The sequence below is a fragment of the Coregonus clupeaformis genome, unplaced genomic scaffold, assembly GCF_020615455.1.
Source record: "Coregonus clupeaformis isolate EN_2021a unplaced genomic scaffold, ASM2061545v1 scaf3278, whole genome shotgun sequence".
NCBI classification, from domain to species: Eukaryota; Metazoa; Chordata; class Actinopteri; order Salmoniformes; family Salmonidae; genus Coregonus; species Coregonus clupeaformis.
The window spans coordinates 22,040-46,828 of NW_025536732.1; the positions used below are offsets into that span (position 1 = coordinate 22,040).

The 24,789-nt window shown below is 44.2% G+C and overlaps 2 protein-coding genes across 2 annotated transcripts in view; one reads left to right on the plus strand and one right to left on the minus strand.

The window, feature by feature from the left end:
* LOC121551311 (dynamin-2) overlaps positions 1-18,586 on the minus strand; it is a 30,937-nt gene extending 12,351 nt beyond the window's left edge. Inside the window, 10 exon segments of the mRNA XM_041863903.2 lie at positions 1,453-1,591; positions 3,568-3,635; positions 3,808-3,943; positions 4,038-4,180; positions 4,468-4,628; positions 4,702-4,800; positions 5,458-5,661; positions 5,893-6,042; positions 6,227-6,300; positions 18,122-18,586. Of these exon segments, the coding sequence (XP_041719837.2) occupies positions 1,453-1,591; positions 3,568-3,635; positions 3,808-3,943; positions 4,038-4,180; positions 4,468-4,628; positions 4,702-4,800; positions 5,458-5,661; positions 5,893-6,042; positions 6,227-6,300; positions 18,122-18,282 (1,335 nt within the window). The 5' untranslated portion in view covers positions 18,283-18,586.
* A 212-nt stretch (positions 18,587-18,798) lies between these two features.
* On the plus strand, positions 18,799-23,731 carry qtrt1 (queuine tRNA-ribosyltransferase 1). Its single transcript, XM_041863887.2, has 9 exons — positions 18,799-19,224; positions 20,188-20,256; positions 20,620-20,758; positions 20,892-21,086; positions 21,337-21,475; positions 21,600-21,675; positions 21,875-21,984; positions 22,191-22,275; positions 22,365-23,731. The coding sequence occupies exons 1-9, from the start codon at positions 18,937-18,939 to the stop codon at positions 22,515-22,517; spliced, it is 1,254 nt and encodes a 417-aa protein (XP_041719821.1). The 5' UTR covers positions 18,799-18,936; the 3' UTR covers positions 22,518-23,731.
* The last annotated feature ends 1,058 nt before the right edge of the window (positions 23,732-24,789 follow it).

A 24,789-nucleotide genomic window follows, 5' to 3' on the forward strand; every position in this document is an offset into this window, starting at 1 on the left:
TTTCCATGACAGACTGACCAGGTGAATCCAGGTGAAAACTATGATCCCTTATTGATGTCACTTGTTAAATCCACTTCAAAATCAGTGTATATGAAGGGGAGGACATAGGTTAAAGAAGGATTTTTAAGTCTTGAGACAATTGAGACATGGATTGTGTATGTGTGCCATTCAGGGGTGAATGGGCAAAGACACAATATTTACGTTTTGAGGCTCTTCTGAGGGCAAAAGGGAGTGCAACTCAATATTAGGAAGGTGTTCTTAATGTTTTGTACACTCAGAGTATAGGATAGGGGTAGGACATAGGTGTTCAGCAGTGAATATAGTAATCATATTGACTACCACACACACACACACACACACACACACACACAACCCCTTAACGGGCATGCACACAGGATGAATGTCTGTGATCTATGGCATAAGGGCAGGGCATTCAGCCACAGCTGGGAATGACCATGATGGACACCATGAGGAGTAATGTGGTGATGATTAGCTCTAGTTGACTGGAGTCAACCTTCAAATGGCTCAATGGATAAAATGCAGAGAAACATTTAGGAAATTAGATAATTCAACGTTAACTTACAGTTGACACTATAGTTTTCCGGTGACAGTAAACAATCAATCCGAGCTGACGGTGACTGCTGATATTATTTCATGTTAGTGAAGAACAGACCAGGAGAATGAAGAAGAGGAGGGTGAACGACAGAGTGAAGGGAGATCCTTTCTTCAGCTGAACTAATATCACAGAGGTAGAGTGACAGTGAAAGGGATGTACTGTGGTGGGTCTTTGAAATGCAATTCCCCCCTCCATCCACAAATGGCATGGTTGTTGAGCAGCACTGTTGCTATGGCTACGCCACCTGGTACAGAGCGCCAGCAGATATTTGTATTGTTTCCCTCATGTTGCTTTTCCATCTGGTTAGTCAGACAGAATAATGTCAATGGGTCAGTGCTGGGGCAGTGAGTGAGTGAAGCCTTATAGCCCTGGAGGCATTGATCTGTGCTCTGATCTTCTGATAGACAGAGGTCTGGGTCTTGAGGAGGGGAGATGGAGGGAGATGGAGGTGGAAAATCAGTCTTAATGTGCTCAAATCAAACGGTGGCACGGGTGAGGAGAGGGGCTACTGAAAGGAAGTTTTAAGATGCGCTGCTTAAAATTCGGACGTGATTTGCAAGTCAATGCTCGATCGGACACGTGTGGCTTGGACAAAAGGAGGGGATGTGCGTGGTGAGGGAGGGATACACACACAATCCAGGCACTGAGGATAGTTGGCGTGGGGGGGGATTTCATTAGGATAGGTTGCTGATTGGAGAGCGGTGGAGGAGAGGCACGAGGGGGACAGGGATGGGCATTCAATCACAGATGAGAGGATACGCTCCGGAACACTCTCTCTCTCTCTTCCTTCTTTTCACCCCCTCTTTCCTGTGAGGGGTGAGTCTGCTCTTGGTTACCTTGACGGAACACTTCATGACGAGCGCGGTCAGCTCGGACACCACTAGGTCCACACATTTCAGGCTGGGCTCTTTCAGTTTGAGGATCTGCTTTTTGACTATGGCCTCGAAGGCCAGGTCAGGGGTGAACAACCCCGTTCTGAGGGGGTATGGGGGGGGGGGGGGCAGCAGAGAGAGGGAGGGATAGACAGAGAAATAACAACAGAGGCGAGAGAGAGAAATACAGGAAAGAGAGAAATAAAAACAAGAAGATTCTTAGTTTAGTTAGTCATCTGTCAAACTAGAAATCTCGTCTTTAGAAATACAAGCAAAGCAAGAAGATAAGGACAAGCTGCAGGCTTTCACATCCTCTTCTCTTGACAGGGCAGTTCTTCTCAAGCTAGGTCTACAATATAGATATGTGGGCACATATTCAACTCACAGTACCCACATAACTAACACCCTAGCTATATAAGTCCTAAGTGTGTATCGGTCTTAGACAGATGAGACCTGCAGCTTGTCCATGTGAGACCAGTGATGCTCGGGGAATGGCCATCCCCAACCATTCTGTCTCCACGACTACGACACCACAACCGTCACAAAACTCCCAAAACACGACAGCGGCACCTGGCACACAGGCTAGCTGTGGCGGGCTGAGGGGGAGTCAAACTGTCCCCATATCTGCACCATCCAGTCCTCTGGACATATACCACACCTTATCTACACTATAGAAGTGTCTATAGAGTGGTTACACAGTAGACGTTCTGATTAGGGCCAGGAGTTTTTTTTACATGACTACATGACCTGACTGGAAAAACTCTGGGCCCTAGTTGTGCTATCTAAAGGGTCATAGAGACCATGGATGGACAGCTGTTGTGGAGCAGAGTGTGGGTCAGTGTTGTGCCCCCCTCAGCATCGCCCCCTGGTGGCCAGGCTGGGTCGGGACAGGACGGGAGTCCGGACACCAGGCTGCAGTACCTTGTTGGTGCACTGCCTGACTGTGTTGATGAGCTCCTGAATGACAAGGTCGATACATTTGATACAGGGCTCTTTCAGCTTAATGATCTGCTTTTTCACGATGGCCTCAAACGCCAGGTCGGGAGTGAACAGGCCCGTTCTGAGGACGCACAAAGACACAGACAGACGGACAGACAGAGGGGGACGGGGACGGAGTGACAGAGACGAACAGACAGGGACAAAAAAAACAGAGAGGCAGGGAGACAGACAAGTTATTGTCCAGTCAGAGAGATGACAGTTAGACAGACAGACAAGTTATTGTCCAGTCAGAGAGATGACAGTTAGACAGACAGACAAGTTATTGTCCAGTCAGAGAGATGACAGTTAGACAGACAGACAAGTTATTGTCCAGTCAGAGAGATGACAGTTAGACAAAGACAACAAAAGTTATTGTCCAGTCAGAGAGATGACAGTTAGACAGACAGACAAGTTATTGTCCAGTCAGAGAGATGACAGTTAGACAAGTTATTGTCCAGTCAGAGAGATGACAGTTAGACAAGTTATTGTCCAGTCAGAGAGATGACAGTTAGACAAGTTATTGTCCAGTCAGAGAGATGACAGTTAGACAAGTTATTGTCAAGTCAGAGAGATGACAGTTAGACAGACAAAAACAGATAAAGACGAGCAGAGAAAACAGTCCAGACAACGAGAAAAGTACATATAAAAAATGAAATGAAAAGATAAAAAACAAACAAAGAGACATTACAGACAGACAGAGAAGGAAAAGAGAGCAGAGCCAGAGTTATCAGCATACAAACACGAAACAGAAAAACAGTACACAAAACAGTGATTGATGTACGCACAAGGAAACAGGAAGGAAGATATTACAGACAAATAGAGGTGGGGAGGAAGGAGTGGGGGAATGGGGGAATGGGAGAACATTTAATGGGTTTAGATTTCACATAGAACAACAACCATTTGAGTGTATGGTAGGCAGTTCTGTGGGAGAGTGCTCTGTGGGCATTTTAGGCTCAGTGCTCTTTCAGTGATCGCTAAGCATGCTGTGTGTCAGTTTTACATGAAAGGAGGAAACAGAGAGGGTTGACAGTGAAGAGGAAAGAGCTGGTGGTGGTGTGCGTGTGTGGAGACACAGGACGGCCCCTCCTCTCCTCCACTTGCCTGACACCGTGGACATTCTTGATGGCATGACTGATCTCCCTCCTCAACTCCTTCTCATCAAACACAATCTGAGAGAGAGAAAGAAAAAAGAAAAACGGTTAATCCATTCTGCACTCTAAAATTCACACTTCTAAACAAGTCTATCAACTGTGGTCAAAACAATCAAGCAGGCAGATTAACTTCTCTTCTATAAATGCCTAGAAATATTGTGACAGTGAGTATTGAGGCTGCGGCGCTCACCTTGACCAGCTCGAAGGGGAAGCGCTCGTGGAAGATCCGGTTGATTTTGGCACCGCCCGACAGCTCTGCTGTGTCCACCTGGTCCCCAGAGCCCTCGATACGCTTCTCAAAGTCCACCCCAAACTGCTGCACCATCCTGGGGAGAAAGACAGAGAGTCAGGGTCACAACTCTGGAGCTCCTCACTATGGTGGTGTGTGTGTGTAGGTCTGTAAGCTCGTCCTCTACTCACTGCAGCAGAGCCTTGGTCTTGCGTGTGGGGTCGTCGGGACGGAAGTTCTTGTACTCCTCCACCTCTTTCTCCAGGGAGAGCACCTGGCTCTGCAGCTTACTGCGCAGCCCAGGCAGGGTGTCCCTGATGTGGTTGGTCAGTTGCTAAGGAGAGAGAGAGGGACACGATGAGTGAGGGAGGAGAGGATGGAGGGAGGGAGACAGAAGGATAAATGGAGGGGAAGAATGAGAGAGAATGAGAATAGGAGGGGATAGTGAGAGAGAGAGAGAATGTATAGGCAAAGAAAGAGCAAGTGAGTTTCCAAGGAACATTATAGCCTGGTTTAAGATCGGTTGGTGCCGTACGTCAGAGCTGATGTCAAAAACTGATCTGGAACGCAGACTAGAACAGTGTAGAACAACAGAAAGGTGAACGTTGAGTAATCTCTCACCTGGTTGAGTTGTTTCTGCAGGTGTGGGGTGCCCATGCGCTCGGCCATGTGTCTGTAGCCCGGGTGAGACAGGAAGAACTTCCTCTCAGCAGCCAGCGCAGCGCGGATGTCCTTCCTGCCGTCTATGTCCTTCTGACTGCGGTTCACCACGCCGATATAGCCTGGAGAGAGAGCACACACTTATTACTCTGCGGTCAATGATGTGTGTGTGTGTGTGTGTGTGTATCTCCTCACCTCTACGCAACGGTAGCAGTTTGTTCTCCAGGATGTCTTTAGCATCAGTCCCTTCGTCCATCAGGTCCAGCTTTGTGATCACACCAATAGTACGCAGACCTGAAAAGAACCAAGTAGTCTTCATCTCATCATATTAATCCTGACTACTGCCTGTCCACCCAGCCTTCCATTCCTCATCTCCTTTAGTTGAATATAATTGTTCAGTAGGGCAAACAATGGAAAAAATATGGAAAATAGAAATGAGCATTTCTTATTGGACAAATCCAGGTAGTGCGTCCATGTTTCAGTCTATTTGTTGCACCAAATGAACACCACCCAGAAATCAAGTGCCCATCCTCATCTTTTGGTCCTGGGAGTACCAATAGTGTACCAATAGTGTACCAGTAGTGTACCAATAGAGTACCAGTAGGGTACCAGTAGTGTACTAATAGTATACCAGTAGTGTACCAGTAGTGTAACAATAGTGTACCAGTAGTGTAACAATAGAGTACCAATAGTGTACCAATAGAGTACCAGTAGAGTACCAGTAGTGTACTAATAGAGTACCAGTAGAGTATCAATGGAGTACCAGCAGTGTACTAATAGAGTAACAGTAGAGTACCAGTAGAGTACCAGTAGAGTACCAGTAGAGTACCAGTAGAGAACCATTAGAGAACCAGTAGTCTAAAAATAGAGAACCAGTAGTGTAAAAATAGAGAACCAGTAGATAGTGTACCAATAGTGCCCCAGTACAGCACCACTAGGCTAGTCCCTTACCCTGTGGGTCCACCTCCTTGGCAATCTTGAGGGCGTCTGAGTTGGCCAGGTCCTGGTTGGCGGGGGTGACGGCCAGGATGAGGCAGCTCTCCTTGGTGATGAACTGCAGCAGCATGTCCCTGATCTGATGCTCTATGTCCAGCGGCTGGTCCCCCACTGCCACCTTAGTCATCCCCGGCAGGTCGATCAGAGTCAGGTTTAGCACTGAGGGAGAGATAGAGGGAGAGATGGAGAGAGAGGACATATGAATGTTGCCATGAAGACTGCATGATGTGTGTGTTACATTGTGAAGGTCGTATCTTTGAGAGGTTGATACATGAATGAGAGTGTTTGCTGCGCTTTTGTGTGTGCATGCATTTGTGTTTGTGTGTGCGTGAACGCATGCCTCCAACTGTTAAAATGAACAGTAAACAAGTAACTGTTGGTGAGCATTACCGTTAGGGGAGTAGACTCTGAGGTTGATGGGGATGGGGGAGATGCCCTTATTGGAGCCTGTGATCCTGTCCGTCTCCGCCTCGATCTCCGCCCGGACCTCCTCAAAGTCCACAAACTTCCTCCCTTTACAGTGTAGGAACTCTGCATACTCTACAGACGAGAGAAAGAGACAGAGAGAGAGAGAGAGACACAGAGAGAGAAAGCGAGACAGAGAAGAGAGAGATGAAAGTCTTTACCAGGCACCAGACAGTGTTGCTGAGTGGAGGAGGCAGGTCCATGGCAGCAGCAATGAGAAGACACACAAGGCCATGGTTGAAAGATAATTCAGACTCACCGGCTTTGTTAAAGCACAGCTGCAGGATGAGAGGTCTACGGGTGACAATGCCTGATCCTCGAGGAAGAAAATCCCTGAGAGAGAGAGAGAAAGAAAAAGAGAAATGAAAGAAGAGAGGAAAATATATTAAATAAGTGAGGGCGAGAGAGAGAAAGGAAAAGAAAGAGATAAAGAGAACAAGAAAAAGAGGGGGCAATCGACAGAAAAAAAAGAGAATGTCTAATTATTATTCATTACACTCAAGGTCCATTTCCTCACATCATATCCTGTGCTAAATTGATGAGCACGGGGAAATTTCACACTTTATGACCCTGTCTGTCAACAAATTAAAAGTGACAAAGTCATTTGGTCTCATGAAGCCCCTGAAGATCAATAATTTGCTCACCCACAATCGCAGCACGATTTAACAGTTGAGAGCCTCTTGATGAGAAAGCAAGGCGAGGCACATACTTTCAGTTGAATATTTCAAGTGATCGTGTGTTGCAAGCTGGCTGTGTCAATATGTAAGATATCGCCTAAGATACGTTGTCCACAGTAGCCTTGATACTTGACATTGTGCTAAAGTACATTTAACACATTCGCTTATCTGACAATTAAGACCATTCATTAGTCCTACCCAGTGCAAGTTACACAATCCACATTGAACATAAATATTTTAACTTTAATCTGACAAAAATCATGGGCATAGAGTGCAGAGTGGACTAGCCTGGCCATGTGTAACTGTGCAGTGTATATTATGTCTGTTTCCTTCTTAAAGTGACAGACCACCACCAGGCACCAGTCAGGACCATTCCAAACCCAACAGCCCAGCTGAGTCAGCTATCAGAGGAGAACCCATATCCCACCACCACCACCCACCACCCCTGCCTCCCCTCTCCCCGGGCCTCTCACGCTCTGGGCTGGGGCCCTGCTTGCCTGCCTGCTGTACCCTCTAGCCTGACTGTGCAACAGAAAACCCACTACATCTGGTGGTAATCATGCTGAACTCTGGGCCTTGGCACAGCACAGTCCGACAAGACAAACCTAACCCACATCCCTCCTCCTCTTTCTAACATAACATCTAATGCCAAATGTAGAGAGAAGCCTGAGGGAATGGAGATGGAGTCAGTCTGCTTTAGACTGGAAGCTATGTGTCACACACAGGACAGGACGATCAGGATGGAGCCATACTGTTTGAATATTACAGAGGCACTCTCACACTATAGACTAGACCTGTTGAACAGTGGGAACATTCTAGATGGCCTGAGTTCAGCACTAATGTTGTGTGATGCAGATAATGTAGAGTGTGTCATAGAGAGGGCCTGCCTAGCTGGGAGAGACGGAGTATAGAAAAGCTCTGGCAGGGGGAGAGAGAGAAAGGGAGAGTTTGAGAGAGGGAATAGGGGAGAGGGAGAGAGGGAATAGGGGAGAGGGAGAGAGGGAATAGGGGAGAGGGAGAGAGGGAATAGGGGAGAGGGAGATGGAGAAAGAGGGAAAGGGAGAGCAAGAGATGAACTAGCCTAAGTGGACACAGAGAGCAGACTGAGGACGTGCTGAGGGAGGGAGCTGAGGAGCAGAGTGCTGACCTCTCCAAGTGTTAATGTATTACACTGGTTACATCACCACCACTCTCACTGGACCTGTCATCCTCTCCCATCACCACACACACACTTCATCAGTTCAACTGGACAAAGACGGGACACACACAGCGACATAATCACATTATCACACAGACAGTCAGAACGAGATACTTCTGTGAGCACATGCACCTCGTGCAAAGAGGAAAGAAATGACGTAACACACACACACACACACACAACATATCCACAGAGACATACGGACATAAAAAGCCCCCAATAGAAGGGAAGAGAGGACATGTGGGTGCGTGTCCATTATTGATGTGCTGTAAATGATAGAGGAGCTGAACAGATTGTGTATCATTCTATGCATTATGGATAGGCCAGGCAAAGACCAGCAGTCTCGGAGCCTCCCTCCTTTAATGCCACTGAAAATAAGAGAGATAGAAAGAGAGAGAGAGGGGTCAGACAGAGCCAACATTGAACACTCCCCTGCCTCTGATCTGCCTCTCACTACCAGGAATTCCACTGCGATCAGGGTTGGGGTGAATTCCACCTAAATTCAAGATCAGGGTTCAGGGTTTAAATAGGATCCCTATGGAATAAATCTACAGACAGAAATGGAATTGAACCCAACTTCAACCAACCCTGACTGTTATACTGAGGTTGGGAAGCAGCCCGGCATGTTCTGGTTCAGAGTAGTAAACTGGATGACAGTGGTAGACTGTGTGTGACTGTGTGACTAGCCTATGTAATAGGCTCAGCTGTGCAGTAGACTACTAGACTGTGTGTTGTAGACTGTGTACCTGGATGACTGTGTAGTAGACTGTGTACCTGGAAGACTGTGTAGTAGACTGTGTACCTGGAAGACTGTGTAGTAGACTGTTTCTGGATGACGGTGTAGTAGACTGTGTCTCTGGATGACTGTGTCTCTGGATGACTGTGTAGTAGACTGTGGTAGACTGTGTAGTAGACTGTCTCTAGATGACTGTAGTAGACTGTCTCTAGATGACTGTGTAGTACTGTGTGTAGTAGACTGTGTAGTAGACTGTGTGTAGTAGACTGTGTATAGTAAACTGTGTCTCTGGATGAATGTGTAGTAGACTGTGTCTCTGGATGACTGTGTAGTAGACTGTGTCTATGGATGACTGTGTAGTAGACTGTGTCTCTGGATGACTGTGTAGTAGACTGTGTCTCTGGATGACTGTGTAGTAGACTGTGTCTCTGGATGACTGTGTAGTAGACTGTGTCTCTGGATGACTGTGTAGTAGACTGTGTCTATGGATGACTGTGTAGTAGACTGTGTCTATGGATGACTGTGTAGTAGACTGTGTCTCTGGATGACTGTGTAGTAGACTGTGTCTCTGGATGACTGTGTAGTAGACTGTGGTAGAATGTGTAGTAGACTGTCTCTAGATGACTGTGTAGTAGACTATGTCTCTGGATGACTGTGTAGTAGACTGTGTCTCTGGATGACAGTGGAGTAGACTGTCTATGGATGACTGTGTAGTAGACTGTCTATGGATGACTGTGTAGTAGACTGTCTATGGATGACAGTGTAGTAGACTGTGTAGTAGACTGTCTATGGATGACTGTAGTAGACTGTGTCTCTGGATGACTGTGTAGTAGACTGTGTCTCTGGATGACAGTGTAGTAGACTGTGGTAGACTGTGTAGTAGACTGTCTCTAGATGACTGTGTAGTAGACTATCTGGATGACAGTGTAGTAGACTGTCTATGGATGACTGTGTAGTAGACTGTCTATGGATGACTGTGTAGTAGACTGTCTATGGATGACTGTGTAGTAGACTGTCTATGGATGACTGTAGTAGACTGTCTATGGATGACTGTAGTAGACTGTCTATGGATGACTGTAGTAGACTGTCTATGGATGACTGTAGTAGACTGTCTATGGATGACTGTAGTAGACTGTCTATGGATGACTGTGTAGTAGACTGTGTCTCTGGATGACGGTGTAGTAGACTGCATAGTAGACTGTCTCTGAATGACGGTGTAGTAGACTGTCTCTGGATGACTGTGTAGTAGACTATGTATCTGGATGACAGTGTAGTAGACTGTCTATGGATGACTGTGTAGTAGACTGTCTATGGATGACTGTGTAGTAGACTGTCTATGGATGACTGTGTAGTAGACTGTCTATGGATGACTGTGTAGTAGACTGTCTATGGATGACTGTGTAGTAGACTGTCTATGGATGACTGTGTAGTAGACTGTCTATGGATGACTGTGTAGTAGACTGTCTATGGATGACTGTAGTAGACTGTCTATGGATGACTGTAGTAGACTGTCTATGGATGACTGTAGTAGACTGTCTATGGATGACTGTAGTAGACTGTCTATGGATGACTGTAGTAGACTGTCTATGGATGACTGTAGTAGACTGTCTATGGATGACTGTAGTAGACTGTCTATGGATGACTGTAGTAGACTGTCTATGGATGACTGTAGTAGACTGTCTATGGATGACTGTGTAGTAGACTGTGTCTCTGGATGACGGTGTAGTAGACTGCATAGTAGTCCTCTGTAGCTCAGCTGGTAGAGCACGGCGCTTGCAACGCCAAGGTAGTGGGTTCGATCCCCGGGACCACCCATACGCAAAAATGTATGCACGCATGACTGTAAGTCGCTTTGGATAAAAGCGTCTGCTAAATGGCATATTATTATTATTATTATTATTATAGTAGACTGTCTCTGAATGACGGTGTAGTAGACTGTCTCTGGATGACTGTGTAGTAGACTATGTATCTGGATGACAGTGTAGTAGACTGTCTATGGATGACTGTGTAGTAGACTGTCTATGGATGACTGTGTAGTAGACTGTCTATGGATGACTGTGTAGTAGACTGTCTATGGATGACAGTGTAGTAGACTGTGTAGTAGACTGTCTATGGATGACTGTAGTAGACTGTGTCTCTGGATGACTGTGTAGTAGACTGTGTCTCTGGATGACAGTGTAGTAGACTGTGGTAGACTGTGTAGTAGACTGTCTCTAGATGACTGTGTAGTAGACTATGTATCTGGATGACAGTGTAGTAGACTGTCTATGGATGACTGTGTAGTAGACTGTCTATGGATGACTGTGTAGTAGACTGTCTATGGATGACTGTGTAGTAGACTGTCTATGGATGACTGTAGTAGACTGTCTATGGATGACTGTAGTAGACTGTCTATGGATGACTGTAGTAGACTGTCTATGGATGACTGTGTAGTAGACTGTGTCTCTGGATGACTGTGTAGTAGACTGTGTCTCTGGATGACTGTGTCTCGATGACAGTGTAGTAGACTGTGTCTCTGGATGACAGTGTAGTAGACTGTGGTATACTGTGTAGTAGACTGTCTCTAGATGACTGTGTAGTAGACTGTCTCTGGATGACAATGTAGTATACTGTCTATGGATGACTGTGTAGTAGACTGTCTATGGATGACTGTGTAGTAGACTGTGTCTCTGGATGACGGTGTAGTAGACTGTCTCTAGATGACTGTGTAGTAGACTGTCTATGGATGACTGTAGTAGACTGTGTCTCTGGATGACTGTGTAGTAGACTGTCTCTGGATGACAATGTAGTAGACGGTGTGTAGTAGACGGTGTGTAGTAGACGGTGTGTAGTAGACGGTGTGTAGTAGACGGTGTGTAGTAGACGGTGTGTAGTAGACGGTGTGTAGTAGACGGTGTGTAGTAGACGGTGTGTAGTAGACAGTGTGTAGTAGACAGTGTGTAGTAGACAGTGTGTAGTAGACAGTGTGTAGTAGACAGTGTGTCGTATGACGGTGTGTAGTAGACGGTGTGTAGTAGACGGTGTGTAGTAGACGGTGTCCGTGGATGACTGTGTAGTAGACGGTGTCCGTGGATGACTGTGTAGTAGACGGTGTGTAGTAGACGGTGTGTAGTAGACGGTGTCCGTGGATGACTGTGTAGTAGACGGTGTGTAGTAGACGGTGTCCGTGGATGACTGTGTAGTAGACGGTGTGTAGTAGACGGTGTCCGTGGATGACTGTGTAGTAGACGGTGTGTAGTAGACGGTGTGTAGTAGACGGTGTCCGTGGATGACTGTGTAGTAGACGGTGTGTAGTAGACGGTGTCCGTGGATGACTGTGTAGTAGACGGTGTGTAGTAGACGGTGTGTAGTAGACGGTGTCCGTGGATGACTGTGTAGTAGACGGTGTGTAGTAGACGGTGTCCGTGGATGACTGTGTAGTAGACGGTGTGTAGTGGACTGTCTCTGGATGACTGTAGAGTAGACTGAAATGCTGAGGTCACTGTATGGTTTACCAGGAGGGGTGTGGAACACAAACATGTGTCTGAGGTTTGGTGAGAGCCGTGGGATTCACTCATGTGCCATCTTAGACCTCTATCATTATGGTTCCCACATTCACAGCCTCAAGTCTGACTGCCTCGCCAGGCTTTCAGTCCAGACTTTCAAGAATCAAATAGACTACAAAAGCTGAGTGGACAGTGTGTGGCTGAGATTTTGCAAAGATGTAGCTTGATGTACAAGACAGATTTTTGATTGTCAACATTCCTATTGCTTTTCCCTCCAAGGGGTTAGCATCATTTCCCCTCAATCTGTGACCATTTAGGCAAAACCTTCCAATTCGCAAACCATGTGAGTCAGTCAGTTCCTGGTCACCTCCCAGGTTTACAGTCCACTATTCTCCTCTACTCCACCTCCAGCACTGGCACAGCAAATCGGATTACAGCCTAGCCCCAACCAGCTTGCAGAGCAAGATATGAACTCCATACTCCTGCCACCAGGGACAATGACATCACAGTCCAACAGCCACACAGAGAGCCAGAGTGGAGACCTCATGATCCTCAATGATAGACCAATAACACACACACATTAAAACGGGAGAAGCCTGGAAAATGACATTTTACTAATACCACAGAGTGCAATTCAGCACACAGAACCATTCTACAGAAAGCCAAAGCCGAGTAGTAACCATTTCATGGCGGCATCTGCTAATAGGCTTCACCAGAGTTTTTATTGTCCTTAGTGTGGTATTTGTTTATTAGTGTACAGGTGTTTGTAGTATTTCAGCAGTTTAGATGCTGCCATGTCAGAGGACTCTCTGAGAAGGAGAGTAGTAAGGGACAGGATGGTGCTCCTCTATTACTTATTCACTTTGTACTGGAACTTAGATGGCCTAAGTTAGCTTATTGCCATGCTCAAATGCACAGAAGCTTTTAACATGCATTTCAAAATATCCTCCTGGGTGTCAGCAAAGTCTGATATGAACCCTGCCCCTCTTTGGTTGTCCTTCTGATGTACACAGAGACACACAGACAGACACACAGACAGACACACAGACAGACACACACCGTTGCCGAGTTTGTGAGTGTAATTAGATTTGATTAGATTTAGAAACATGTCCTAAAATCACGCAACACACAACCACTCTGTTCAGTTCTTCAGGGAACAACAAGGAAAGTCGATCACGTCTCCAACATAGACAGAATACCACAGGCAAACTCCATCCCACCTGACCAACTGGCTGCTGGCAGTAAATAGCAGCACGGCTCCTGGGAGACTGACATCCACCTTCAATTAGACTGCCTTTTGAAATGCCTACTTCAACTTCTGCTACACTTTCTCACCACTCATTACAAAATATCTTGCGGTGGTACATTTCAATGACAACCGAAATGACTTTTGCAAGTCGTGAAATGTCATAATCATTGATGGAAGAAGAACGCATGAGTCAGAGTCAAAGACTTAAGCGGCTGCCAGTCAACCATTAGGCTAGATGACATTAGAGCTCACTGGAATTGACCTTGCACAACAAAAGGGTGTAGGCAGGCAGCCAAAGCTGAACAGAACAAGAGCTGCTCTAATTTCCTGTGTGTATTCCCATTCCCACTACTACTGCTGGACTCTCATTCATTGTTGCTGCTGTAGACAGAATAGATATTATACGGCCAGTCCCTACACACACAACAAACTGAGAGAAACCTCCACAACCAGTGTCCGTCACCACACTTCTGTCACGTCTCCATGTCCACAGTTCACACTGACAGAAATTACCATCATCACCCCAGAGGAACTTGTGTGATGGTATGACACTACTTCAAAAGGATATTCATAAAAATGAGTCAAACACTCTTCTCTTTCAGCAGGTTTCACTTCCACCCACATGCCACGTCTGTTTGCTTCTGTAGCTAGCATTATGCCACAGCCACACTCTTAAAGTAAGCCTGTCTCAAACCAAGAGTTTGAACACTTCATATAGCCTAAGCACCTCAACAACTTGTTGTCAGTACACTGGCATTGTAGTCACAGTATATTCTGTAAATGTTTACAATATATCCTTCTTGTTTTTATGACAATTTTTTTTGTATTACTTTATTCTACACTATTATTACCGACAGTATTTGTTTTTGTGACAGCTCTAGTTTTACTGCTAGTTGTATTATTACTGACAGTGTTGAGGCAGCTCACAAGGAAGCATTTGACTGCACCGTTTATGCTGTATCCTGTGCATATAACGAATAAGCGTTGATTTGAACGTTGACCCAAAAACAACATCAAAACAGAAGAAAACATTTCTAACAACAGTCTAATTGCCATAGTGATCGGCGGCACCACCCAAACCCTTCAGTGTTAAGATTGGACTTGACCTTGGAGCTAACGGTGTGTGCAACAGCTCCTGCTAACTGACCCTAGGGACAAAGGCTACGTCCTCTAAAAATACGTTCCTTCTGGTGTGGTCAAAGTTCAGCATGCCATAGGCACATTGAACAACTTTGTTAGTTGTTGTGTTTGAAAGGCTTCAATATGTGCATGCAAATAACAGTCTATTTGTAGGTATACATGCTGAAGCCATGTGTAATGGCGTGAAGAACGCGCCGTAACCTCACTCCACAGCTAGCTTGAAATGTTGCAGATGGAGATATCCAATCGGTACCTTTGTATGGCTCAAATCGGTTTGCACGTTGTCAAGGAGGGCAGTCACGTGTGTTGCGAAGCAGAGGATCACAGGTTCGAGCCCAGTATGGGCCTGACGACTGATACTAAATTGTTCCGCTGCACTGTGATTAGCTACATACCTTAGTCTGAGACTGCAATCATTGAAGTCGTTTGTGGTGACGAGGGGCGTTGTACCAAACAAAGTAATCAGCGATTGGATCGTCTCTAACCAATCAGTGTATCAAAGCCAACGACTAATTTTTTAAACAGCTGCTTTACCCACGTGTGTTCTGGCTCAACCCATCGTTTTCTGGACCAATCAGACGGCCCCGAATGTGTTCGCATTCGGTGAAGGGTCGGGGAGGTACTCAGATCCAGACTCATTGCTGAGAAGGAACGAAGGTCCGTGGGCGTGACGTAGCATTTGGCCGGAGCAAGGTGTCTGGGTAGCCAGGCAAGTGCAGTCGGACCGTGGAGGAAGGTAAGCTGTTAGCAGCACACTGACCCCCGCTACACGTCCCTCTCGTATGGCATATACCTATGAGTGTAAAACGGCTTTGTTGTGTTTTTGTGTAGGCATGTTTGAGAGGGACTTGTGTGTGTGTGTGAGCCTACTTCCTGAAGAGCTGTCAACAGGGGAATGTGGGAGGTCTGTTCTGGCAGGAAAATTGAGGTCAGCAGCAAACGACTAGCCTAATGTTAATTACAGCTGAGATGTGTCAAGTGCTGTTTGAGTGCAAAGTCCCTCTCATCTGAAACGACATGTGTGTTGAGTGGTAATCTAGTATGCTTCCATTTGACTATGGAAATGCTCCATGTATTTGAGGTCCAGGGCTATGCATAGCTAGAAAAAGGGTGTGTGTGTGTGTGTGTATGTGTATGTGTCAAATTCTTCTGAGTGAGTCTTTGAATTGGGAAAACCTGCTTAGCGAGCTGCTTTTATTTGTGCTTGTTTTGTGTCTTTATCTGAAGGGTGATCTCACACACTGCTGATGTGGGAGACAGAGACAGGACCAGCCTGTTAAAGAGGGCTGTGGGTTAGAGCGCACAACACAGACAGGCAAGGAGAGATTGTGAATTTCTAATGTTCAATAGAAAACATCATCAAATGGGTGAGAAAGCAGAAGCACTAAGTGGAAATTATGAGTTGCTTATTTCTGCAATAAGCTGTACGAGTCAACACAATTCTATAGTAGTGAAATTATTTTTAATGCCTATTTCTTGCTGACAAAGATTATTTTTGTTTAAAAACCGACTAGAGCAGCGAGATACAGGCTAAGCAGAAAATAGGAAATGATGACAGAGACTAGAGTGATGTTTTGCCCATAACCCCACAGGGTCAGGTACACACCTGCTGTTTCTACATCTGCATCATACACCCATCCTATTAATAGTCTCCTCAGAGCCAATACTAAACTGGGTTAGTGAGTGAGAGGGACAGTCAGTGCATTATAAATGAACTAAACTGGTGCAGCTCATGTATAGAGTACACATTTTCATTAATTAGCCTAACAGGAGGAAAGTATTAGGCCCAAGGCTATTATGTGCAACACAAAAGTATAGGCTGTAGCCTAGCGATAGATCTGCCATATTGTAGGTTGTGATAGTCCCGCTGCCGATTTCCGGGTGTGGCATGGAAGTTATAAATAGACCAGGGGGAGACAAGCCTACACCTGGGTCTCCCTTTGCAACAAGGGCAAAACACCAGTTAGCCCAAGATGTACTCTTAAGAAGCCTACCGTTACTCCTTAAGGTCCAAGGATCTTAAATTATTTTCAGAGCTAGACTGGCTCTGGCAGCCAAAACAGCCAGATACTCCACCTAAACGTGAATCGAATCTCAATTGTGATACGGTTCTAGAAACATAAAGCCCTTTACTTTCATGTCACACCAATATAAATTTCACTACGCAAAATATACACTTACTGTACAATGTTTTAACAGGCTTTATCACAGTTGCAGCCGACAGTATTTTTCAGTGACATGTTTCTGGCAGCCGTCTTCCGTCTACACACAGTTGGATGCATACTTTCGATAAATCCAATGTATGCACCACACAGAACGCACTGCAACTGCCTCTGCAACGCAATGCTGCAGGGCAAACGCAGTGGTCCATTGGAAATGAATGTACTTCTTGTGTACCAAAATGCAATGACACTGTCGGTGTGATCGAGGCGTTAACGTTCAGACCGAGCGTCAGGGATTTTAACAAAACTCTCCCGTACAGAAGACGCCATCCTCCAATGACTTGTGTAATGTAATTGAACGGAGTCGTTCAAGGGCTAAACACCAGTGTGACGCAACACAAAATACCCTTTTCTCCAGTTTCCACTACACCCACCTATTCCCTCTGTACTAAACTCACCCACTATAAACGAGTTCTTTGGACCCCACAAAACTATACAGTATATTTACACAGGATACATTGCCTAACTACCGGAAATATTTTTTGTTTTTACTGGCCGGCACGGTAGTAACACTGAGCAACGGGTATAGAAATTATACATAACAGCAGGTCCTATGCAAACACCATTGGTAAACCAATGTTGTTGACATCTTTGTGGCACCCCATCTTGCCAAGTGGAGCATCATCTTCACAGACCACAGCAAGTGCAGAGGAAGTGGATAAAAGGAGGACAAGCAGCCTAATTTTCAACAAAATGTTTTTCACTTACCTCAATTCTACAGACTACACTCCATAAAGATTATGCTCAACATAGCCTCAGACTGAAACAAGCAGATACTGTAGCTAGTTGTGTTCTGTTGTTGTGTAATGTCATGTCACCTAGAGAGTTATAAATTGCATACATCTTACATGGAAAACAATTCAGTGTGTACTGGGAACAGTCTACAATACACAAATAATTAAGTTATCAATCTAATCTACTGATCAGTCGACTGAAGTAGCCTGGTTTAATTTCCGTGTTCGGCCCTGCTGACTGCTTACAACCGCTGACACTTGCAGGAGCAAGTTGCCCCAAAACGCTAGATAGCAAAGTTATTTGGTCCATATTTATTGAATTTAGTTGAATTTCCTTACATAAATAGATACTAATGTGTAAGAGATTTGTGGTCCTAGACCACAGTGCCTCCAGGCAACTTTTCACGATATCCTTTGAAACATGTGTTATTCAGCCTGGCTTGCCACGCAAACGTCGCATCTAACGTCAACATTTCATTCCTCCTTTTTCATTTTGTTTTGTTTGCTTACGCCAAGTGCGTAAATGTTGTTTGAGTATGTCAGCAAATACCCGTTTAGGAGCACGAATCATCTCACAACTACCAACTGGTGATCTAGCTAGCGAAATGCCTTCCTAAAAGCGGACTCCAGGGAGATTTTACAAATTCAGTTGAGTGAGCTAAACCACAAATATGATAGCAGTCTAGCTAACGTTATCTTTGAGCACCACCAACCTGCCAACGAAATTTTCCAAGACCGAGCTTTTTCCAGCACTCTGCCCACCGACCACAGCAATTTGCGGTAGGTCCAAGTTACAACTCTGGCCGATGGAACTGAAAGCGTCCTGGAGTTTGTTGATAAGGGGGATCAAATCTTCCATCCCCCGGTTCCCCATGGTTTCGTTGGATCGGCTCCCCTCCCGAAGAGTCTAACGTTAGCCTACTACGTTACTAGTTAGCAAGGGTGCTCGGGTTACACCGAAGTGTTGAATTCCACCTTTCAAGCCGCCCTGTCTTCACTCTGTCAAAGGAAAATATGCTGTTTACAATTGTGTAACGCCCAATTTAGTGGAATTACAATAACGTGTTCTTATAAACACGAAAAAAACTCAAAGTTAACCAAACGAAATGGGTAGAAAACTCACAAAACAAAACTTCCACCATCCGGTCAGGCAAATCGACATCCGACCTAACCGGTGATTAGGCTACCGCCTCATGTCAATTAAATAATTGGTCAATCTCACTGCTCGTCTCTAATCACTCTCCTTTCATTGGCTAGTTGTTTTAAACGTAAAAGGGGTGTGTTCACCCATGGGCATCGCTTCAATGGGCAAATTAGGTGTCAATCACAATAATATTTACGCCCACTAAAAAGATAATAACACTTTATGATACAATTATTAAATGACAACACATGCAACGATAGCTTCTACGAGTTTGCTGTCAATAGTATTGTAATGAAGACATATTTTTGGCAACGCAATGCAAATATTAGATTACTGTAGTTCCGGCAAGTCACGTGCTTGTCGTCGTCGTCTGTGTGCAACAACATGGCTGCGTCCATAGCCAGAGGAGCTGCAACGAGCAGCCTTGAAACAGGCATGGTGGTCAAGAAAGCAGTTTCCATCGTTGCTCCGCTTGCTCTCCGAATCATCGCCGAATGTCCAGTGACCAAAGCGAGGGCTTGTGATCTCACACTTCCTCACTGTATGGTCAGCACCCCAGTGTTCATGCCTGTGGGCACACAAGGCACGATGAAGGGAATCACTGTGGACCAACTCGATGATCTGGGATGTCAGATTTGTCTTGGCAACACATACCACTTGGGTATGAGGCCGGTAAGTGTAGCCCAAGAATGCAAGAAAGGAGCCTAACGTTACTCCTTATAGTCCAAGGACCTTACATGTTCTGTTTAAAGGGGCAATCAGCAGATGCTACATCCATTTTTGGATTTATACATTAATGATATGTACCCATTGATTCTTGAAGAATATAATTTCTAAATGCCTCATGAGATTAGTTCAACTGTCATACCCCAACAGATCTAAAATATAACTTTGTTTTACTCCAATGTTTGCAAACAAAGTAAATGTAAACAAACACAGTATAGCCTCAAAACATGGTTCAAGCTATAATTCTGATATCATGGATGGTCAGTCCTTGCATCCATAGCTCTGTCTATGAATTTGAGAATGGTTACATATCTCCAGCCCCATCCCTCAGCTTTTTAGTGAAACAGTGGTGGAGAGGGGCTTTGTTATTGTTTCAACTGCTGAAATCCAAAACAGCCAAATACTCCCATCTAAACGTGAATCGATTCTCAATTGCAGTACGGTTCTAGAAGCTTAAACCCCTCTACTTTTTTATCACATCAAAATAATTTCACAAATGCAAAATGCACACTTACTGGTTTTCAGTGACAAAAAGCTGTAAAGCTGTGTATAACCCTATAAAGCTGTGTATCAATTTAACCTTTAGTTTTTTGAAAATTATTTATTGCTGATATGGAAGATATAAGGTCTTTATGCTTCCAAAACCGTACCGCAAGCGATGCATGTTAATGTTCAGACTGAGCGTCAGGGCTCTTAACAAAACTCCCCTGTATAGAAGACACCTTCGTCCAATAACTCTTATGTGTAATGTAATGGAACTGAGAGTCATTATCAAGGGCTACATTAAGTGGTGCTAGGGCTATTCACATTGTGTATCAAAGATGATTGACCATGTAGACAGCTCTTTGTTGTCAGTGTCTGGTGTGCTGCAGACAGTGAGGATGGTGTTGTCTGTCTGTCCCATGACAGGGTCCTGAGCTGATTGAGAAAGCAAATGGCCTGCATGGCTTCATGAACTGGAAAAGAAACCTTTTGACTGTGAGTATCAGCTAATGTGTTGACTGTGTGAAATGTCTGCTTTCCTCTATTGAACCCCTTAAAGGAAAACTCCACCCAAAAACTATACTTTTGGTATTTGTTTCCTTAGTCCATTGTTGACATAGTCCCCAAATGTTTTGCTTGTCAGCACTCAAGTTTTCAAGATATGTGACTTTCAAAATACAGAAATCATCCCTGTATGATGCATTTTGCATCATGCAAAATACATAATACAGAGATTATTTCTGTATTTTGAAAGTCACATATCTTGAAAACTGTGAGTGCTGACAATGGACTATTGAAACAATACCAAAATATAGTTTTTGGTTGGAATTTCCATTAACCTGCACAATTTCTACGCAGGACAGTGGGGGCTTTCAGATGGTGTCTCTTGTTGAACTATCCGAGGTTACTGAGGAGGGGGTCAAGTTCAAGTCTCCTTACGATGGGAAGGAGATCCTTCTGAGTCCTGAGCAGTCAATCGCCATACAGAACAGTCTGGGTGAGAAACACAATCCAGTCTCATTCATAGAATATCCACTCCCAATTAATCAGTCCGCAAAGTAAAGCCACTATACTTCAGGTAGTACTCCTGTTCTTAATTTTAATATCGCACCAATTCCTGTTTTGTCCAGGGTCAGACATCATGATGCAGTTGGATGACGTGGTCAGCAGTACAGTGACTGGGCCGCGGGTGGAGGAGGCTACGTGGAGATCGATTCGCTGGCTGGACCGCTGCATCGCGGCCAATAAGAATCCAGACAGACAGAGCCTGTTTGCTATCATCCAGGGGGGCCTGAACGCAGAGCTACGCAAGGCCTGTCTAGACGGTAAGATGTTCCCCCCTGTTTCATCTATGTCCTTCCATGACTGATCTGCCTCAAAGCTATTCAGCACAGCAAATGACTCATGTCAATTAGCTAATTAGTTTAACTTCTTATTTTAGAAATACAGTGGAAAAGAGATAATGAAAAATACATGATCTGTGCAGATGCTGATACCAATGCCGTAAAATATGCATTCGCGTATTTCCAAAGGATACATTTTGTTTCTATTTTTCTGTTCCTGTGCTTTTTACAGAAATGACAAAACGTGATGTTCCTGGCTTTGCTATCGGTGGGCTGAGCGGAGGTGAGGAGAAGGATGATTTCTGGAGGATGGTGACACTCAGCACAGACCACCTGCCTCGGGAGAAGCCTCGCTACCTCATGGGGGTTGGGTATGGCTGCCTTATGTTGTAACAGCACATATCCATGCATAAATGACATGAGTTGCAAATGTTTTGTTGTGCCATACAGATATTTGTATGTATGTGATTCATGTGTTATTGCTGTGGGTTACAGTTATGCAGTGGACCTGGTGGTGTGTGTTGCTCTGGGTTGTGACATGTTTGACTGTGTCTTCCCCACCCGCACTGCAGTAAGTATTCCATTCTCTTACATATTATGAGTCACCTACTCTCTATTCATTTACTGCAAAATAAGTATTCTTGTCACAAGTGCTGAGAAACCCAATAGCTTCTTTTGTCATTTAGTCCATAGCAGTACTACTTTCTTTATAATGATTATATTTATGATGAGATGATGATAATGAAGTGATCTTCCTCCTTTCATCCCAGAGGTTTGGCTCAGCCCTGGTCCCGTGGGGATCTCTGACGATTACCAAGAAGCAGTTTGCCAAGGACCTCCAGCCCATAGACCCAGACTGCCAGTGCCCCACCTGCAGGAGGTAAAGGCATATTAACCCTGGTACACTGGGGGTCAGAATACAGAGGGCTGTGGGATGGTTGAAGGAATGGAGTTTGTAGGGGTTAGGGAAACTGGGTTACAAATCTCAATTCTCTTCAATGGATGTTTTTAGTTGTAGGCAGAATGATTCTGAGGATTGTTTTCTCATACAGTATTGGTTTTCTTTTGCTCCCCCAATGATTCCAGGCACAGTCGGGCCTATCTGCATGCTCTGTTCAAGAGTGACACCGCAGCCATGCATCACATTACCATCCACAACATCTCCTACCAGGTCTTTGTTTCTATAATGGTTAATAGTTTCCTTTAGTTACTATTTGGCATAGATTATATAATAACCTTATCCTCTGTCTTTGCGTCCAGCTCACTCTGATGCGGTCGGTGAGACAGAGCATCATAGAGGGTCACTTCCCAGACTTTGTGAGGACGTTCATGAAGAGAATGTTCCCCTCTCCTGAACAGTACCCAGGCTGGGCGGTGGACGCTCTAGGAACGGTCAACATCACATTGAATTAAACTGGTAAACTCCTTCCTTTACACAGACTGGGACTTCTCTGCAATGGCCAATAAGACCTTTTATATGAGAAATCAGATCTCCTTTTTAAGAAAACATTTTTTTCTACTTTTATGCTTCAATTGGGCAATTGCTTCTGCCTGTATATTCTGTCAGCCTTATTAGTGAAAGGTTCAATGATGTTGATGTGCCTGAATATTTTACTGTCTTGATGATTTAATTACTTTCATGTTTTGTTACAGTAAGGTTATAGGTTTTTTTGTCATTTATATGCTAAACAGTCTGTTGAAAGTTATGAATTTACATTGTACAGCTTTCAGCTCCTGTCAGACATACAGTACTTCTGTGACATCCAGTTTTCACTCTGCAGACCTTTTCAGTGTATGATAATGTAGGAGTGGAGTAGTGTTGTTGAAATCCAGGAACTGTCTCCTCTGATATGTTCAGACACTTTTAGTTGTTACCATGGCTACAGACCAGCGGCCCACCATCTTTAAAATTCCATGCATGACTTCTGACACAGAAATGTGGTCATAAACTAACAATTATAGAGCATTTCGGAACATTTCCTAGGGCTTATTATCGACCTTTACCAGCAGGAGGAAGCGAATACATTTCTATAATTGAGTTCTGTTTTGTTGCGCAAGTGATGAGGACACAGGAACCCAAGTTTGTGTGATTTTGACTTTGGGCCACTAGAGGGCAAAAATCTACTAAACCTGATGAAAATGCACGTGAGCCAGATTATGCCATCTGTTTATTTGATATGCTGGAGAAGTTTAATAGGAGGGAATGGGAATAATACCCACCAAGCTTGGTTCAAAAGCAGAGAAGTAGAGCATGTATGGTTTAGTCAGATTTGCATGCTGAGGGCAGACAGAGTAGTGGCAAACCAGTTCTCTAGGAAGTGGTTTTGAGGATCACAATTTCCTGTGTCTCCCAAGTGCTACTTTCTCAAACACAAGATGACACCCAATACAATGAATTCCAGCTGTCAAGACAGTCGAGGACAGAGAATAATAGGGTGTCATAATCTGCCATTGAAGCAAACCAGGATCAAAGACACCTGGGAAAACAATAGGCATGTTCTTTTTCTTTGCTTCCCATGTTTAGGTTTTTGTTCCGGTTCCTGTTTTTCTATCTATAGTTTTAGAAATTGAGGTCATTTCCATTTCAGTTTTTCATTGTAAGACATCTAATAAAAGCTTTAACAGGCTACATTGCAGTTGTAAAAGCACCTGTTGCCTCTAGTTGAGAGACAAGATCTTTAAATAAAGCCACCCTTTATAGGCTACAGAGTTTATAAATGGTTTGTAATTGTTAATACCTGTCAGTTATTTCTTTATAATGCTAAACATATAATAATAATAAACATTAATAGTAATAAACAAGTTATCCTTTAATGAATCATCACTGTTGACAATCACATGTTTAGCTAATTCTGTGCGTGTCACTTGAATTAGATTATTTTATGGGATATTGTATGCCTATTGGATAAATAGGAAAGAAATTGAAAGATAATTCGTTTCTCTAAGAACATTGCCTTTATCTGCACAGTTGCACAGTTCTTTATATTGCACAGTTGCCTGCACAACAATTGGCAAGCCATGCAGAATCGACCAAGTGTGAAAAAATACAATTTAACTGTTTCTTAAAAACGAACTTCCAGGGGTGTCTAACTCATTTTGCCCCAGGGGCTGCATTCGGTCTTCAACAAGGTCAGGAGGGCCCAAAATGTGTTATATTTCCTTGTAGTCAAAATTTGCAAAATAAATTGCCCACTATCCATCGTTTTGGGAATGTTCTATGCTCTCTGAATGTTTGGGGATTAGCCTATTAGCGAGCTGGACAGTGAAGAAATTGTATGAATGTAGGTCCATTGACTGCACAGTGATGATTAGCGAGCTGGACAGTCAATAAACTGTATGAATATAGGTCCATTATCATTTCTACACAGTTTTGATTTGGTTTTAGTCATTTGAAAGTATATCGATATATATATATATATTTTTACTCGAACCACCTCACGGGACTGATCCATATGTTGCCTGTATGTTTGATACCCCTGACATAATCTGTGGCATCATGCAACGACTAAAAATACCCCAAAATGAGAAATGATGTCCTTAAATGGATTAACATAATATCGCATATGACTCATAAATGGTTTATTGACCTTATATGAACAAGAATTAGAACATGTCCTGAATAAATGAAAAAAAATAAACCAGGCTTCTTCAATAAAACGACAACACACCACTTTAAAGCTCATGC

Bases quoted from the DNA above. Each gene is read 5' to 3' on its own strand.
- qtrt1 (XM_041863887.2), top strand. From the start codon at position 18,937: ATGGCTGCGTCCATAGCCAGAGGAGCTGCAACGAGCAGCCTTGAAACA. The intron at 20,257-20,619 runs GTGAGTATCAGC...ATTTCTACGCAG, and splicing joins GGAAAAGAAACCTTTTGACT to GACAGTGGGGGCTTTCAGAT. The intron at 20,759-20,891 runs GTGAGAAACACA...TGTTTTGTCCAG, and splicing joins CGCCATACAGAACAGTCTGG to GGTCAGACATCATGATGCAG.